This window comes from Podarcis bocagei (genome assembly GCF_964188305.1).
Source record: "Podarcis bocagei genome assembly, chromosome: 9".
NCBI lineage: Eukaryota > Metazoa > Chordata > Lepidosauria > Squamata > Lacertidae > Podarcis > Podarcis bocagei.
In genome coordinates, this window is record NC_138134.1 from 43630685 (window position 1) to 43650619 (window position 19935).

The 19935-nt window shown below is 42.0% G+C and overlaps 1 protein-coding gene across 8 annotated transcripts in view; it reads left to right on the plus strand.

Annotated features, from left to right (window-relative positions):
• The window catches only part of INPP4B (inositol polyphosphate-4-phosphatase type II B), a gene marked incomplete at its 5' end in the record, with an annotated part of 266775 nt that overhangs the window by 115354 nt on the left and 131486 nt on the right, over positions 1-19935 (plus strand). For all 8 annotated transcript variants that reach the window (XM_081208335.1, XM_081208336.1, XM_081208333.1 and 5 more), the window contains 3 exons: positions 241-325; positions 10265-10489; positions 13064-13108. In XM_081208335.1, the coding sequence (XP_081064461.1) occupies positions 241-325; positions 10265-10489; positions 13064-13108 (355 nt within the window). The remainder of the gene's footprint in view (positions 1-240; positions 326-10264; positions 10490-13063; positions 13109-19935) is intronic.

Genomic DNA, 19935 nt, shown 5'->3' on the forward strand with positions numbered 1-19935 from the left:
TATAAGTGATTGGCTGGAGGAAACAGTCTGAGAAGAGGAGGAACCAAAAGTCACTAGTGCCAGTGAAGTGGCTTAGTATCTCCCCACCCCCAACCCCAGTTGATGGAGAGAGGGCCCTGGCTTCTTCGCAGAACTGGTGGTGTCTGTAATACTTTCTTCTTCCCTTTCTTGTAGCCTGAATTGCCATATTATTGGATGAATCTGAGTAAAACTCTTGCTTTTCTTTTGTTCCCTTTACAGTGTTGTGAAGCTGCCGAGTTAGTAATCCTGGAGCGGTGCTGTGTTGTGGAATTCAGGAATAAAGCAGATGTTTCAGTAGTGCTCAGTAAGTATGATGCATAATAATTTCTCTCTCTTCTTTTGGGGTATTTCCAGGCGGTTAATATTTTTCTTTAAATATGTTACACAATATGTATGTATGTATGTAATATAATTTATGTCCTGCTTGGTTGTAGAAAAACCCCTCAAAGTGCCCTACTGCTCAGCAAAAGGAACAGCTAAAACAGGAAACTGATTTTCTAGATCCATTTGAATCAGGATTTCAGCCTGGTTTGGGCACAGAAACTGCTTCAATCACCCTGTATGATGACCTCTGATGGGAGAGAGACATGGGAAATGTGTCCTTGTTAATTTTCCTTGGCTTTTTAGCAGCTTTCAATACCATTGACCATGGTATCCTCCTGGAGGGGCTGTCTGAGTTGGGGCAGGGTGGTTGCACCACTTTGTGGTGGTTCTGGTCCTACTTGAACCGCATGGAGCCTTCAGTGTTGGGTTCCTCGGGACACGATTTTAGCCCCTACTGTTAAGTTGTGGGTGAACACATCAGACGACACAGCGATTCTTCAAACAGCTCTTGTTTATTCACAAGCCAGAACAGAACTGAACTGAAGGGTTCAGCCAGCCTGCTTATAAAGAACTCCACTAGAACGCAACAGTAACCATTTTCTGTAACTATCCAATCACTGAACGTCACTTTCGATCCCTTATTTGCATATGTGGACCTGAACTATCTACAGTATCCCCCTGCTGACCCAGGGTGAGAACTTCAGTACATAACACCTACACTGTTTAACATCTACATGCAACCGCTGAGTGGGGTTATCCAGAGTTTGGGAATACATTGTCAGCAGTATGTTGAAGACACACAGCTCTACTTCTCCTTTACATCTTCATGTGCTGAACTGTTGTCTTGCCTCTGTAATAATGGACTTGGTGAGAGCCAACAAACTGAAGCTCACTCCACCTAAGACCGAGGCACTGTTAGTGGGAGGTTCCCTAGACTGGATGAATGGGAGGTTGCCTGCACTTAATGGGGTTACACTCACTCTGAAATAGTGGGTACATAGCTTGGGGGTAACTCCTGTGTCCTTTGCTGCCAGTTGGCCTTAGTGATGCGGAGTGCCTTCCATCAACTTGGACTGGTGGCCCAGCTGTGCCCCTATCTGGACTAAGATAGCCCATCTTCTGTTGTCTATGCTCTGGTCACCTCTAGGTTTGATTACTTCAATATGTTATACATAGGGCTACCTCTAAAGACGGTTTGGAAACTTCAGCTGGTGCAGAATTCAGCAGCCAGGTTGTTCACTGGGTTAAGATGGTTTGAGCATATTCCACCAATCCTAGCCCAACTGCAGTGGCTGCCAATTATTTTCCAGGCCCAATTTAAAGTGCTAGTTCTGACCTATGAAGCCTTAAATGGCTCAGGACCACAATACCTTAAGGACCATCTCTGCCCATATAAACCGACCCAGACTCTGTGACCATCTAAGTCCTTGTGTTCCTCCATGAGAGGGTGGCAATACAAAAACGAGCCTTTTCTGCAGTGGCTCCCTCTTTGTGGAATGGTTTCCCCAGCGAGTTTCGTTTGGCACTTTCATTATACATTTTTAGGGGCCAGATGAAAACGTTCCTCTTCAGCTAGGCCTTGGGCTGATTAACAGTATGTTCTTTTAAATGTGTTTGTGGGAGGGGGGTTATTGGTTTGCTTTGTTCTTGTTCTTGTTTTTATTAGGTACTTTGTGGTTTTCTTCCATATTTTATGCTGTGGACTGCCCTGAGATGTTTGGATGAAGTGCAGTATACAAATTTAATGAATTATAATAATTAAAAAAATGGGATTGCAGTGATTCACTCAGTGAATACTCTGATTCACTGTTCCAGCAGTATAGGACACGTCCAATCTAGTTTATTAAATATAATTGTTGAAGCAAAAATAATGCGTAACAGGGTACAGAGATGAACATGTTTAATGAAGAAGCTACTCTAAACATATTATAAGCAGATCAACCTGTCATCAGAGGACTTTTGTATATAAAGGCAGTTCTGTCTCCAACCAAGAAGAGACAGCAGATTCTCTTGAAATATAAGAGGCTTAAAAACAGCACTTCATTTGCTTTATAGTGGTGTGGTACATTAAACTTAAATGTAAATCATTACCATTTTGCTCTCATTTTATTAATATAAATATAAATAACTTTTAAAAATATTGGGAATCCAAGTGGACGGTGTTTTCATCTTTCCTGAACACACAAATATGCCTGTGTGTTAAATTTCTTGAATACAGTGATCCATGCTCAAAACACTCATCTCCCTCTGTTTCATTGCCCTTGTAATAAATAAGAGGTGTAGAGCAGGATCTCTAAGGATCTTAGTGTATGGGGTGCCTAGTGAAAGCAAACATTCTCTGACATAATTTTTAGAAATATGTGGTGTGATTATATTACTTTCCTATCCCAAAGATACTTTGTGTATATATAATGGCGATGACGATTTTAATCTGAAATATCAATATAAAAGTTGCAATGACAAAAGTGGAATATGAATGCTATTATTTAAAAAAACAGGATAACAAAAGATAAGAAAAATAAATCTTTATCGGTGACTGAAAGTTTGACTTTCAAGTGATCGCTAGCGCTGCGTAATCAGTAAGCAAGAGATGATTTCTTCACTACTAATTTTAACATGAATTCAGGATTTAGTTAGCTTTGTGAATCAAGAGCTTCTGATGTCTGTAGTTCACTTATCTTGCAGATACAATTTATATATCAAAGTTCAGTTCTCCTTTTGTCAGAATGTATGGTTGTGATAGTGCTTTATTTTTCAGAGGTTCGTTATTAATATTCTCAAGCATTTTCCACTACTGTGCTAATTCAGAATTACTATTTTACCAAAGTTCCCCAAACAGTTTTAGCTATTCGGAAAGCCAACATTTGTCATTTAAAAAACAATTTTTAAAATTCTGAGAAAGGTACAGTGACCCCTGTAAAATATGATTGGAAACTAATACATGGCAAGGAAAAGGCTTAGTTACCATGACTATATGTACCAGTTACAGATAGGTAGCCGTGTTGGTCTGCCATAGTCAAAATAAAAAAATTCCTTCCTGTAGCACCTTAAAGACCAACTAAGTTAGTTCTTGGTATAAGCTTTCGTGTGCATGCACACTTCTTCAGATACACTGAGTATCTGAAGAAGTGTGCATGCACACGAAAGCTTATACCAAGAACTAACTTAGTTGGTTTTTAAGGTGCTATATGTACCAGATTATGCTTGTTGACTCAGCCATAGGCGCCGACTCCATGGGGCCTGAGGGGGCTCGAGCCCCCTCAAAAAATTTTTTGGGGGGGCTCAGCCCCCCCAATAATCTCAGGCGCCCTTCCAGCAGAGCGCCACCGCCGTCCCCCGCCTCCTCCCCACCTGCTCCTTCGCCAGCCAGCCAGCCAGCCGCGCGCCGTAATCGGAGAGCCCCGGCCGTCCCCCGCGAGATTAGGGAATCCCCAGGGGCGGGGGCTCCTGCCTCGCTGCTTCGCAGCACCACCGCCACTGCCAAGGCACTGCCGGAAATCCCGCGAGAACAGGGGAATCCCGACTGGCCACACCTCCCAGCCAGCCAATCGGCTGGCTGGGGGGCGTGGCTTGCCCTATTTAGGGCCGGAGCCACTTTATTTGCATATTCATGAGCTTATTTATTATTCATGAGCTTTCCCGGGCCCCCCCCCCCAATATTTTTTATAAGTCCGCGTCCCTGGACTCAGCTGACCATGGCAGCCTTTTGATGCGACAGTAAACTGTGGTTTGCTAATATGTTCAAATCCTCCCTGGCCAATTAACTGACATTTGTTTGTGGCCAACAAACAACAATCAGAAATCATGGCCTGAAGCTGGCTTATGAATCTCAACTTGCATTAAACATGGCTTGCTCTTAATATCCAAACCTGCTAACCTGGGTTAATCCTAGATGGTTTTGGTGCTCTATCTCAGATCTGTAGACACCCACACAGCTGAGCAAGTCTTGCTTGCACTCTTCTGGACCTCCCACTGCCCCTCATTTTTCCTGGCAAGAGGCTCCCTATTCCACTCACCTGCTCACAGAGAAGTCCTCCCTCTGCAGCCTGTCCATTTAGCTCTGTAAGCCTTGCAAGGAAAAAAAAAACATCTAAGGAGATCACAAGCCATTATACCAATTTTTTAAAGTGACATCATTTCACACAAAAAAAACCGTGAAAGCAAGCATACAATAGTGACCTCTGTTCCTCCACATGGATCATGGAAGAGTAATGCAGTGGTACCTCGGGTTACATATGCTTCAGGTTACATACGCTTCAGGTTACAGACTCCGCTAACCCAGAAATAGTACATAGAATCATAGAATCATAGAATCATAGAGTTGGAAGAGACCACAAGGGCCATCGAGTCCAACCCCCTGCCAAGCAGGAAACACCATCAGAGCACTCCTGACATATGGTTGTCAAGCCTCTGCTTAAAGACCTCCAAAGAAGGAGACTCCACCACACTCCTTGGCAGCAAATTCCACTGTCGAACAGCTCTTGCTGTCAGGAAGTTCTTCCTAATGTTTAGGTGGAATCTTCTTTCTTGTAGTTTGGATCCATTGCTCCGTGTCCGCTTCTCTGGAGCAGCAGAAAACAACCTTTCTCCCTCCTCTATGTGACATCCTTTTATATATTTGAACATGGCTATCATATCACCCCTTAACCTCCTCTTCTCCAGGCTAAACATGCCCAGCTCCCTTAGCCGTTCCTCATAAGGCATCGTTTCCAGGCCTTTGACCATTTTGGTTGCCCTCCTCTGGACACGTTCCAGTTTGTCAGTGTCCTTCTTGAACTGTGGTGCCCAGAACTGGACACAGTACTCCAGGTGAGGTCTGACCAGAGCAGAATACAGTGGCACTATTACTTCCCTTGATCTAGATGCTATACTCCTATTACCTCGGTTTAAGAACTTTGCTTCAGGATGAGAACAGAAATCGTGCTCTGGCGGCATGGCAGCAGCAGGAGGCCCCATTAACTAAAGTGGTGCTTCAGGATAAGAATAGTTTCAGGTTAAGAACGGACCTCTGGAACGAATTAAGTACTTAACCTGAGGTACCACTGTACTTGTGACTTCTCAGCTGATCCTAGAGTGGTCCCCAGAGAACTGTCTTCATGGAGCCAGATAGTTAAAATATGATTGCTCCTTCAGGGTAGTGATGGCAGAACCCAGGTGTAAATATTGCAAACTGCCCATGGCAAGCAATGGTTTTAGAGAGGGCAAAAAAAATCACATATACTTCATGTTTCCTTGGATGGAGCACAAAGTTTTTGGGAAGGTCAAAGCACACAGAGGTCAGTTTCTGTAGACATCTTCATTAACAACATCTTGGTTATAGTATCAGGACTCCACTTTTGTAGACTTCCCCTGTTGCTGCTTTGGATACCCAAGGCTCTCAGTAGCTGGTATATATGAGACAAAGAGACAAATATTGGATCAGGGAAGAGAGAGGCATTTTTGTTGACCTATGAATCAGATGCAAAAGGTACTCCAAAATGTACCACAATGAGGTGGTAATTAAGTGGCTATTTAAAAGAAAAGAAAATGTCAAAGGGAGCTCAATCATTCAGCTCACCAGCTGAAGCCATTCTTTTTATAAAAGTCATCCTTTTTATTTAATTCTTTTAAAAAAGGAAGCAGTCAGTGCTCTCAATACCCCATGCTGTTCTAGGATAAACTAGGTACCATCCTTCTTGATAGTTTTCACCGCCAAGCATACTATGGGCATGAGCACTGGTGTTTCAGAAAAGAAGCAGCAACAGCAGCCGAGGCAGAAAGCTCCAGCAGTTAAGCAGACCATTTCTGGAATATTTGGGCAATTGGCTTCCCTATCAAGGGCTTAGACAGCTACTGGAGCTAAGTCAGCCTTCTCAGGAGTTGCCTTGTCTCCTCATCGGCCAGTAAAGCAAGATGAGCACCGCAACCCCAGAGTCGTCCGCGACTGGACTTAATGGTCAGGGGTCCCTTTACCTTTACTGTCTCCTTTAGGATAAATTTGTGCTAGTTGTGACTGGGATCGTCCCACTCCACTCGTCGTCATGACCTTTTTATGGCCCAGTTGGGAACATGACAACACAAATGGGCCGAAATCACATTATTATTATTATTATTATTATAAATATTTCTAGCCTACTCTTTATCGCCAACTGAACCCAGAGTGGGAACAATGGAAACAAAGCACAGTATGAACACAAATAATAGAAGTGCAAAAATATGCACAAAAATAGGAGAATAGCAACTTTCCACTGACTTTGTGTGGGCATGTCTATTATAGTAATTGATTTAATCTCCCGAGCACAGTTTGTGCAGGGACATCATTGCAGAAGCCCTGTGGAGCATGTAGAGGTTGGGTAGCTTGTGTCCTCCTTTTGGGGAGATAATTGAACTCTGCATTGTTTAAGTGCATTTGCCTTGTTTAGGAAACAGCCTGATGAATAGGTGCTGATGTAGGAAAAGTTGACTCTTAAGTAAGAATATAGGCATGACAGCATGACATTAGTAATCCACTCATATTGGTTATACAAGAGGCAGATCCTCACATTCTTGATCTTTGGAGCAATCATGTGACTAAGTATTTGCTTGCTATTTGTAATTATTTCTCTCAATGTTCCCTCCCCCATATTAATTTACATATTTTCTACTTCTAGAATAATCATAAAAGAAAATGCATTTTTAAACAAGCGCTTTCTCATAATTTATGATGAATGTGCCTCGGGTTTTGCTTTCTTTTCCCTGCATGGTCAGTGTGCCTTGACTCTAACATGAAGGAAGTGATTCTATGTGTGATTGAACGGATGATCTCCTTATACAGGCCTACTAATTATTATGTTTTTAATTAGCCAACTATCTTCTTTAAACTTGACAGTCCATGAAGCCCCATATTGCGGGTGATGTTTTGTAACAAATGACTGTTGAACATCTGAACTAATTTGTGTACAGTGCCTTCTCCATTGGCTTGTTGTTGGCAGTGAAAACAGTCCTGGCAAACACTCTTATTAGCTATGTGGTGTAAGCAGAAATAAACTCCCTTTATATCCTGCTGTGTGCCTATAATAGAAGGTATTGTGGACTTTTATGAAATAAAACAACACTCGAACCATAAAGTCTTATATTCTGATTTCAGTTTTACCAAACTAGATTTGGAACCCAAATATTTTCTTCATGTGGGCAATGGGATGATTCATTTAGCATGCACCCAACATGGAAGAATACAGTAAAGTCAATTTGCTTCCATATGTTGCAGCTTAATGTAAAAGGGGGGAAAATCAATGTTCTCTTGCTGTAGACATTAGTTCCAGTTATTAGAATAATGCAAGTGGAGTTAGAGCTCATCAGATGCAGTATGTACATGCAAGTGAGTAAGTACAGTTGTACCTTGGTTCTTGAACAGAATGCATTCCGGGAGTCCGTCCGACTCCTGGAACAGTTCAAAAACCAAGGCGCAGCTTCCAATTGGCTGCAGGAATGTCCTTCAGCCAATTGGAAGCCATGGAAGCAACACCAGACATTCAGCTTACGAAAATTGTTCGAAAACCGGAACACTCACTTCCGGTTTTTTATCGTTCAGGAGCCAAAATGTACAAGTTCCAAGGCGTTTGGCGTTTGTACAGCAAACATTTACTTGAAGGAAGCTTCCATTCTTTAGAGTTGTTGAAGAACATTGAACCTAATAATGATCAGCTGCTTATCCCCACGGGTTGCTATTTGCATTTTTTAAAAATGCGCACATTAAATGCAAAGGGATATTTAACATCATGGCTGCTCTGGCCCTTAGAAGAAGCTTGTCAGGAGTGGGTAATGTATGTGCAGTATATATTTCATGCAGAATAAGCAAGTTCACTCTCTTAATACCTGCATGAAAATTTCACAGCATAACTTCTTTTTAAATGAGGTTTCAATTCAGCTAAATTTTGGCAGGCATCCAGAGGCTCCCTTGTGCAAATGGAAGCCTATTCTACATGTGGACCCCCCCACCCCCCTGCAATTTCTGTCATTCCCCTTTCTGTTGCACCACACTGCTCCTGCATCCCCCTGCTTACAAAGCAATCAGTAGAACAACAATATTATAAAATTGCAGTCTGTTATAATAAACAACAAACAACATTTAGCAACATTAAAATAACAGCAGTAAATGAAAGCATGAGTAAATGTAGGGTCATAAACTCAACCCCAAGTGGTGGTATCATTTTTATTATTCTGCTCAGTAACATCATTCTTTGAGCTGCTTACGGACATAAAATGATGAAATACGGTTAAAATAGCAATATCATATAATGGCAATATCAAGCTTTATTGGACATTTGAAGGATACAAATGCAAAGACAAAAATGTGTATGGTTTTAAAGAATATTGTCAGTCACTGGGAATGTAGGCAGTTATATGGTTGGAAATGAAAGCATGTATTGAAACACCATTACCCAGATGCCAGGAGTCAGTAGCAGGTTTTGCCTTCTTTTAACAGCCTGTTTATTTCACCCTATGGAACTCAAGGGAAGCCATGTGACATCAAGATGACATGCTTTGAAGTCCCAACAATTGTTGGGACTTCAAAGCGTCAAGAGTGTACTTTAAGGCATTGGCAGCTGCATCTCAACTACATGTATGATGCTGGGTGTGCAGCAGCTGTGTGGTTTGGGAAAATGAGCTGGTAGGACCTTATGCTGGGCCTAATTAAGCTTGTGGACTAGATGTTCTCAATCCCTGGCTTAAAGGAATGGAGCACAGCAAGGTGGATGGTTGGGTTTTCGTTCCCTATCCACCCCATAATACTCCTTTTCATGTAAAGCAGGGATAGGGATCTTAGGGCCCTCCATATTTTGTTGGACTTTGGCTCCCACCATCCCTGACCATTGGTCATGCATGCTGAGGCTGATGAGAGCTGGATTCCAACATCATCTGAAGGGTCATAGGTTCCACATCCCTGATAGGCTTCATTCATTCATTCATTCATTCATTCACACTTTATTTGTGAATTGGAAAGATTCATGGATCAAAACCACACATGCCTCATCACATCTAGTAAGTACAGTGGAATGTTGGAAGAATGGGATACGATATTGGGAACTGACTTTTATTTAGCTAGCTTTCAGTGTTCAGCTTCAAAACCCAACAGCTACCAGTTTTATTCCTTCAGATATATAGCTAAATCAGTTGGTGTCTTCTGTTAAAGTAGCATTGATTTGCCCCCCTCCCCTTAGTCCGTGCCTGATCATTTGTACCGCACTAAATGTCATGCTGAATTTGCAACTAAATGAAACTGTCTCCATGGCAGAATCTTAAATGCCTAGAGACTGTTTCCTTTGTGAATTCCAATCAAATGAATGATCCTAGTTGCTACTTGAATTTCCTTGTGAACCCAAGAGACAACTAGACTTCTATCAGGCTCCGGAGCAGCTACGTATGGGTAGCTATGAGGCCAGAAGCCTTTCCATATAACCTGTTGGTTGATTGTTCGAAATTGTTGCCAGGTATTGATGAACAGTAATCTGACAAGAGTGAATGGGCAGCTGAGTGTAAAGGGCAGTTCTAATAAAAAGAATAATGAACACTTTTTGCTTTAATGAATCCCACCAGTCCATTTGACAGAATTCTGCCTGTTGACCCTGCTAAATCAAATTCATACTTAAGCTGGTTTCCCTGAAAGCTACCGGCTAAGCTGCCAGATATCCATCAGATAGGGATTCTAAATTTCAGCTTAATGATACTGCCACCTAGTTTTGGGACACATTAATTGCTTTAAGATCCAGCTGTGCAGCGAGGACTTTGTGTTGTGCTGAATGTGAAGAGCAGCAGCTTGGTTTCATTTGCTTCTGTGACACAAGAGGAGAAGCTTTATGATATTCTGTGTCACTGCAAGCATCAGTCTTGCCCTAATCTTCAAAAACACATCTGTTAATGTCTGTCTTAATGAAAGTGTGTCAATGTTTTCTGAGTGCAGAGTTTCAGAGTGGAGAACCAGATCTTTACCTTGAAGCTGCATCAAGGTCTGACTGTGAATCTTGGGCTGTGGCTCTCGGAGAGGCAAGTTCTGAAGGTCTGCGCAATAAAATCGAGCAGCTCCAGAGACTGATCATGGAAATCAAGGAAGAAAGAGCAGCAGATGAAGTACAGCAGTTCATTCCATCAGCACAGGCAGACAATCTTGCAGAGTCCAAGCTTACAAGTAAGCATGTTGTTTATTGGACCTTAATCCTGTTAATACTTTTTTTTGGTGGAAATCCTCTCTTCTGTGAATGGCCAGTTTTAGGCAGATTAGAAATCTTTGTTGCCAAGTGTTATTGTACTCCAGTGCTCATAATCACTAACCATTTGGCGGTGTTGCCTCGGGCTGATGGGATTCTAGTGAAACATTATCTGGATGAGCGCAGGTTACCCCTCTCTTTGTTGTAGACAGACATGTTAATATAATACTGATAATGTATTTTGCTTCTGGCTTGCATAACTTGCTTCCTATGGAAGGCAGATATATAGCTGTCAGTTAATCTATTCTTTGTAGTGTTGTTTTTTTTAAGATGCTGCGTACAAATGTTGTTTTGCATGTATTTCTACAAGACATTTAATGTTCAAAGTATGATACTGTACTTACCATTATAACAAGTAATTAGAGACAAATCATTAGTTTAACACTTTCATTATAGAAATGGGAACCAGGACTGAGAGATAGGAAACCTTAAACCAGTGTTTCCCAACCTTTTTTGGGCAAAGGCACACTTTTTTATTAAAAAAAATCTCGCGGCACACCACCATTACAGCCCCGTGACGTCAGCGCACAGCGTCACACCGGGAGGGACGCACAAAAGTGAAAGTTTTCAATTTTTCCCCCTCCCCCTTGCCGGGGAACCTCCAAGCTTTGGGGTTGGGGGGGGAGGAGGCAGCAAAGCGAGGGACTGAGGGACGGCGGCAGCTGAGGCGGCGGCGGCTGTTGTGGTGGTGGCGGCGATAGCGGGCGGAGGAGGGGGCGGCAGCGGGGCCGAGGTGGCCGGCGGCGGCGGGGGAGGCGGCGGCAGGTGGAGCAGGAGGCCGGCCGAGGCCGGTGAGGGAGTAGGGTTGCCCGGGGCTTGAGGAGCCGTCGCCGGGAGTTGCTGCTGCTGTTGTTGCTGCTGCTGCCCGGACATGCCGGCCTCCTCCTCGTCCGCTGTCTCGCGCTCCTCCCTTTTGCACGCGCTGCCCCGCCGCCGCCCCATTGGCTGGGTCCTGTCAGCTGATCCTGTGTGTGTGTGAGGGGAGAATGGAGAGAGAAACCTCGGCACCACCACCGCGGAGCCACCCCCGGCTCGACGCGGATCCTCGCCGCCGCCGCCTCTCACCGCCCGACTCGCCCGCCTCCCTCCCACGGCACACCAGCCAACGTCTCACGGCACACTTGTGTGCCGCGGAACACCGGTTGGGAAACACTGCCTTAAACAAGCCTAACTCCAAGCAATAGTACTCTGCCTGTCAGAATTTTGATCATGCTTCTGAATCATAAGGCAGCATCATATAAATTTTTCAAAGAAGAAAGGAGCTGATTGAATTGGCATCACTGGCAGGGCTTGTATTTAAGCAGGGCTTAAATACATTGTATTTAAGGCAGCAGCCCTCCATACCACATAAGAAGCCTCTTTTGCAATTATAGGGAGTTTCAAAAACTTTGTGGTGGTGAGTTAGGTTCTGTTATTCCAAGGGAAATTGTGGGGAACCCCAATAAACATGCCATGGATTGTGATCCATTGTAGTGTCGCTATGCATGGAGGAAAAAACCTAAACATGTTGCAGAGTTTCCAAAAAATAGACCAGAGACAATTGTACTTCATCCAGCAGAGCTTTAGTGCTACTGAAGGCAAATGAGCATAATGGTCACAAATCCAGTAACATTCAGGATTGGCACAGTCCATAAGAAATCCATTTGCAGCAGACTTACCTTTAAACTAACAAGAACTTATAATAAGACTAAACCTTAACACTATAGCATACAGAACAGAAACACCACACCAGAACAAAGAGATAGAAAGAGAAAGTTAGTGAAACCCAGGCTCCTCCTGGCCTGACTATTATAGTCAGTATGACCTTGATAGAAAAGATAACAGAACCAGTATAAACCAGCTGTACTCAGCTTCCCAGAAGGAATAACCCAAACATCAGAAACCTTTTTTTCCACACAGACAAGCTTCAAGAACCCTCTTGAACTAAGTAGAACAGGAAAGATCTCTATACTTAAGATCAATACTTTCTGTACTAAGAAATGCAAACTGTTAATTCCAAGTACATAAGTTTAGGTGATGAGTAAGTCTGATTAAATTAAATGGGGTTTACTTCTTGTAGACATTGATATCATTGCACTGATAGTCTTATGGAAATATTATGATGTTTACTGAGTTTCCACTGAGTTTAGTCACGTGACCCTTCTAAATACAAGTCCAGCCATTCTGGTGAAGTAATAATTTGTTGAAAAAAGCAGCAGTGAACTTTGCATTCTGAGAAATTTTGATGTAAATGACATAGCCAATTGCACAGGATAACAATTACTTCATCAGGATAGCTTTCCCACTATGATTGTGATTCATTAGAACACAAAAAATGTTGTTTATTGATCGACTGCAGTTGGCTCTAAAAAAAGTAGATGTGGTGAAACATTGCATCTTGATTTGAGCTCACTGTCGGTACCGTTGGTACAGTGCTAAGTATACTTCGTCATATAAAATTCCAGTGTATGAATTATTACCGTATATATTTTAACTAGATACTCTTTTACCAACAGATCTTCAGAGGACTGTCAGTGAACCAAAACTTGAATTCAGTATTGGTAAGACACAACTTTAAATGTTGCATAAAACTAAAGTTGATAGGTTGCATCCAGCCAAGTCATACTCAGAGTAGATCCACAGAAACAATGGGCATGACTGCCTTAACATCCATTGTGTCTACTCTGAGTAGAACTTAGTTGGATACAATTATATAATATATAAAGAGCACGACTTTCCACTTTAGAAAGCCCTGAAAAGAAGAGAAGCATTTAACAGCCATTTTATCAAGTGGCCTTGTAAATGAATCTCTAAAACCTTGAACGGAAGCAGTTTGGGTTGTTTAATCTACTGATGATCTGGCTGAGTCCTTTTTATTATTAAACACTGCAAACTTGGGGCTGGAACACTTACGCATTCTAACCTTTATAATATATGCAGGTCTATAAAAGATAGGATTTTTAATGTTGAACTAATTAATATGTTCATGTAAAAATTATTTATAGGAAGGGTTTTAATTTCAAGGTACAGCAGCTTCTTGAGTGTTACCTTTTGAAACAGAATGTCTCTTTGGGAAAGTGTATCTTATTAATTGGTACATGCCATTCTTTTGTTAAAGTACATGTAGCATAGCTAAAATGTTCAATCAGTCATGCATACTAATTAACTGAACATGTCTTCATAGCATTAGATAAGCACTTTTTTCCTGTAAAAAGTGCAGCTTCCCTTGCTTTGTTGAATTGAATTCCAGTGCTTTCAGAAACACTGAGTCATTTCTTCAAAACCTACAAACTGTGCAAGCTTTGTCATTAGTTTCTTTCGGTATTAGGTTATACAATTATAACAGATACTTCAATATGATGCGATGTGAATTTAATGGCAGGAATTAAGACCAGAATTAAGATGAATAATAATGTTAGCTTTGTTTAGATAGAAGGAACGTGTGGATTACTTGTGCCCAGATTTATTCTGCAACCTACTAACTGCTTAGTGATTGGCTGGCTATTACATTTTCATAACTTTGCCAGCAATCCAAACCACAAAAAGTGTATTTTTCAGAATTAAGTCCAATTGAATGCAGTGGGCCTCACTCCTAGGTTAGTATGGTTGGGCTTGCAGCTTTACTTCCATAATTATTTTAGTAGCTGGGCAGTCATTGTCTTTTACTGTAAAGGCCAGAAGTCATCTTACTTCATCATGATGTATACTGCATTTCAGGTAATACAATTTCTTAGCCTTATCCTAAGCCTTAGCCTTATCTTTGATAGATTGCTTTCTTTCCCACTTTTTAATCCAGAAGTGGGGATGCAGCATGCATAAAATAATAAAATATATCATTAAAATTGCATTAAGCCTGTTTCTACAGTGTATGATACATAGCAATATTCTTGGGTAGTGTATTTTCCCTTCCAAAAGCCCAATTATTGTAATAGTTCCTCAAAGGTCACCTAGCCCAAGCCCAGCTGGTACAGAAATCCACTCTTACAGTATCCCTGATAGATGGCTATCCAACTTCTTCTTAAAAGCCTCAAATGATGGAGAGTACACAGTCATCTGAGGGAATGATTTTTTCTTGTAATTTGAACCCATCGGTTCCAGATCTATCCTTTTGTCTGGACCAACAGAAGGAAAGGATTGTTTCTATCCTATGCTTTTCATACCAGCATTTATTTTTAGATTTTGCTTTTCTGCAGAATGATTCTAACCTGAGCTCATTAGAGAAGCCCAGCCCATTAGAGAAGCTCAGATTTTAAAGAGGCAAGGATATATGGATACTGACCTATGATGTTTCTCTTCTAAAGCCAGTAGGCGAAAGAAGATTGTTCAGTCATAAGTTTTACTTGTTCGTTTTGGAATAAAAAGCATATTTTGAGGGAAGTATTTTAAGTAACCACTGTTCAGTGAAAAGTTAGTGGATATCTGAGCTTGAAAAGCTATTCAACAGCTGGAAGGGTCCTGCTGGGATTTAACCATTTTTAAGAGACACAGTTTTATCACTGATGTTCCGGAGTGATGCAGCAGATAATGGGATTGGATTTTGACAAACATTTCAGACTAAAGGAGATGAAGTGAAGATATAATAACAAAGAGAAAGGGACTCAGTGTTTTGAGAGTGGGGGCTTGGAGAGGTTTATGGTTTCAATTATTTATTATGCATTAAATTGTTTAAGCACAGGGTTTTTGTTGTTTTTTTAAAGCATTCTGATTTGTTATATGCGGTGTATTACTTATTTCACATATTTTTCAAAAGCTGGCCTAAATTTGTTTTTGGCTAAGCTTTACAACATTTACATTCAGTTGGACAAATGTATCACTCCACTAACATTGCACCATTAATGCAAATTTTGTTTATTTTGATGGTTTGTGTTCTAATGGGGTTCTGTTCCTCAGATTACATGCATTATTTTGCAAAGATGCCCTTGGCTTCATTAGGGAGTTCTACTGGTGAAAATATTTTCACGATTGCTGGGGGGCGGAGTTGTTGATTTTACTTCTTAAAATAATTTTTAAGTACCTAAGTACCTAAAATTAAGTACCTAAAATTTATAGTCACTGCCTGCAGCCTTACACTCTAAAAGGTGTAGGTATGTAGGTGGCGCTGTGGTCTAAGCCACTAAGCCTCTTGGGCTTGCTGAACAGAAGGTTGGCAGTTCGAATCCGTGCGATGGGGTGAGCTCACATTGCTGTGTCCCAGCTTCTGCCAACCTAACAGTTCAAAAGCATAACAGTGCAAGTAGATAAATAGGTACTGCTGTGGCGCGAAGGTAAATAGTGTTTCCATGCGCTCTGGCACTCATCATGATGTCCCATTGCGCCACATGATTCGGAAATCTGTCTGTGGACAAACACGGCTCTCTTGGCCTGAATTGAGATGAGCACCCTATTGTTGCCTTTGACTGGACCTAACTGTCCAAGGGTCCTTTAAATTTTACTCTAAAAGGTGTGGCTCATATGGAAAAAAGGAAGGGAAGGGAAGAGGAAATGAGCAAACTCAGGTTACAAAGCAGTTTCAGAGGGAAGGAGTCAAATGGCAGCTGATCTCTCAATGAAGCCAATGGTGAGGGCTTTGGTAGGTTGGCCATCAGTTACATCATTTTGGCATGTTCCTTTCATTTTAGAAAACTAAACAATATAGCTCACAGGTAAATTATCTAAGCCAAATTCTGAAGGTTTTCCCCCTGAGACCGTAGAGCCTGTATTCAAGAGTCTTAGCGACATTTATTAACAACTGAGGTATGTTTAAGGGATTTTATGAGTTTTATGAGTAAAACTCTCACAAAAGTCTCTCCATGTGCTCCTTTGCTATCATAGTGCATTACCCTTGGCCTGACAGTGGGTATTGGCTATGGGTACAGTAGGAACACTTTCTCTTTCTTTCTTGCTGCCCTATAAGGTTGGAATCCAACTGGGAAAATTCAGAACCAGCAAGACCAGACTGTCCTGAAGGACTGGAAATTCATGATATATTTGAAAGACATTTGTAATCAATTGACATTGCTTGGAGGGTTACAAGAAGTTTTGTAAGGACAACTATATGAATTACTGTGAAGGAGGGCTAAGAAGGAGTTTGTTTAGGATTTGGATTTTATAGCAATAACTATAATAATAAAATGCAAAATTAGAAAGGAAGTTAGAAAACCATCAGTCGAGGTTGATGGAAGTCCTAGGATGTGAAAGCCAAAGGTCTGTTATGTTGTTTAAAATGGGATGTTATGTTTGGAAAACATTTTATATATATATATATATATATATATATATATATATATATATATATATGGCAATACCTCCCAGAATCCTTATGTGTGTTGCTAGCACTCCTTAAAATCCCTCTGTTTTCACATGAAGGAGCACATCTGAGTTGAAATTTGGGGTGCTAGGAAAGTTTCCCATGGAAGAATTCCCAGCTCCTTGACAACTACCTGCAACAACCCGCTGCAACTTCCTGCGATAACCCTCTGCAGCTAGGACTGAGCTAGCCAGGAAAGAGAGCAGTGTTTTATCGCTTGAGAGAGTTCCATCTCCCATAGGTAACTCAACATACTGCTGTGCTGTGTATGAAGTTTACTAAACCACAAAAATGAAGGGGGAAGAAAACCAACTCCCTATTTCCTTCCTGTGGTAGAGGCTGGTGACCCTTCTGCACAAAAGCAAAAGCGTTTTCAGCTTATACACAAGGCAGTCAGAATCCAAGCCAAGGTGGAGAACCTGTGTCTTTCCCAGGTATTGTTCAACTCCCATCAGCCCAGCCAGCATGTTTGATGGTCAGGGTTGTCATGAGCTATAATTCAACAACACCTGGCAGTCTACAGGTTCCCTACCCTGGTCATATAAGTGGCTGTTGATTGAGCAGTGCCTTAAGTGTATTTGAGAAAGTAAGCTTACTGACAATAACTTGCCTAGAAGTATATTTAATATTATTTATTACATTGGGATAAAACTGACTTGTGAGCCAACATAGAAATAAAACATTTTAAGCATGGTCAGTATTTTGCTATGTGCAAATAAGTGTTGCTTGACCTTTAAACAAACTGAAACAGAATATGACATTCTACACAGGTTGCTGGGATCAGAAACCTTTTTTTGAGTGTGACATTCAGCATTCACATAGGCCATTGATTTGTGGAAGATGATTAGTGGCTTGGCAGTTTTTATTGGCCTTGGGATGAGTTTTTTATCTGACATTCTAGGCCAATTAATGAGATGGCAGCTTTGGGCTATCTTTATTACCTTCCAGCCTGTGAGCAAATTATTGGAGCTTCAAAGAAATGAAAATGTTAAAATATTAGTGATTTAAATAAAATTGCAGTTAATCTTAGAATCATAGCAGCATTTGGTGGTTTGAGCAAAATCTGTTTCATTTTGGATTCCAAAGAGCATTTTTGGAGGCACTGATGATTGTTTATGGGCTCGTCGTTCTTGAGAAAAGCATTTAAGTGTGTAGATGGGTGTCTTCTCAATTATGTCCTGGGGCATAATTTTCTTTTCTCTAGAAAGAAATTTCCTATAGGCCTTAGGACAGGGGTTGGCAGACTATGGCCCGGGGGCTGGATGCGGCCCACCAGGCTCGTAAATCCAGCCTGCAGACCTTGCCACCCGCTTGGTCAGTCCCCGCGCTGAGCTAAACTGGCGCTGCGCAGCGTTTCCTTGAAAAAAAGCCACAGATGCCTCACCACACGGGGACTGACTTCCGTGACGCTGGCATGGCTTCAGATTGGCTGCAGGAAGTCTCGCCACCCGCTTGCTGAGGTAAACCCAGCACGGCCATGGACACAGAGGCCAGTGGGCGGGCGGTGGGTCTGGGCCGCACCATGGGCATCGTGACGGGCACGTCGCGGGGCTTCAGCTGGAAGCTTGGCGCACCTGCTGACCCTGCGCCTGGTGCCTGGCTCAGCACTGCTGCTGGTGGCACGCTCAGCGGCCGCATTGGAGCAGCTGTCGGGTGAGCTGTGTGCCACCTGCCCAGCGCTCCGCGTGTGCGGCCTGCCCCCCGACTTGGCCTCAGATGACGGGCCACAGAGCGTGGTGCACGCTGCCTGGGAGCTCCACGAGGGCCAATGAAGCGGCTGCTGCTCGTCAACAACACTGATGAGCGGATGGCACCGAGACATGCTCTTGAGCACGTGCAGAGTGCATTCCTCCTCCATGTCCAGAGGTAGCTGCGGGACTGGCTTGCAGGGTATATTTTTTAAAATATAGTCTGGTCCCCCACAAGGCCTGAGGAACAGTGGACTAGCCCTCTGAGCTATTAGTAAAATGTTATGAATATAGAAAGGAAAAGACAGCTACAAAAACTACTGACTTCACCAGACTTCCTTTCTTTTATTTTCTTTGTCTTTGTTTTGGAACCATTCACTTACATGTGCTTTGACATATCACAGATAAGTGGCGGGATCACAACTGGAAACAGTTTCAGGCAAGTCCAGCTGTAAATGCATAGCATCTCCTCTTATTTTGCATGTGATAAAGCATTCAAGCAATGTGTCCATACAGTGTCCTCTTTCCATATCGTGACTAAGCTGAGTATCTGAATCCATCCTCAGTTTGCACAATCACTGGACTTATTGTATGGTTTTCTAGGATTCAAATACACTAAGCAATCTTAATTTGCTTAGTTTTCTGGACTTGCAGCTTGCGTTGAATGATTGTCTACTCAGTGTTTCTTGTTTGTTCCTGGAAAGCTGGTCACAGTTCCTCTTGCACTTCCTGTGTCTTCCACTTTACACAGTAACCTCACCAGGCTGGTCAGATATTGTATCCATGTAACTTTAGATTTAAAGTTATGAGGTGTAGCAGAGAGATTCACCCTCTTTATATTAACTTTTTGTAATGTTAAATCTATATGCAAAACAAACAATTCCTAAGAATCTTTGGGGATACCTTCTGTGGAGATTATGAGAATCAATAGATTGTTTGGCTCCCCAAGGATATAGTTGTAAGGGTTGCCCCATGGTTGGCTTAGTTTGACCTTTTTCAGTTTTTTTGAGGGGGTGGGGTGGCTCTCTGTAAAGCTTAGGAACTATGTGTGTGATATAGCTGCTGGACTGTTAGCTGTCCCATTCACATCAGTAGGTGAGTTATTAACAGTACACTATTTTCCCCCTACTGCGTCAGGAGGGGTGGAATGGAGAGTAGACTTGTGGTGTTACCAACTTTAAAAAATAAATGAATTGCTTAGTTGTTCATGGGAAGGGTTTGTTCTCTGAGCTGTTGAATAAAACTCCTTCTATAGGGTAAGTTCAGCAGATTTCCTCCAGTAACTTATATGCTGAGAAATTGCAATTTCCCCTTAAACAGAAGCATCACCTTAAGACACTTTACCTGTAACCTGTACAAAAATAGAGTTACAGCTGCAGTGCTACTGCATGGTAATAAAATTGGCAACACACTC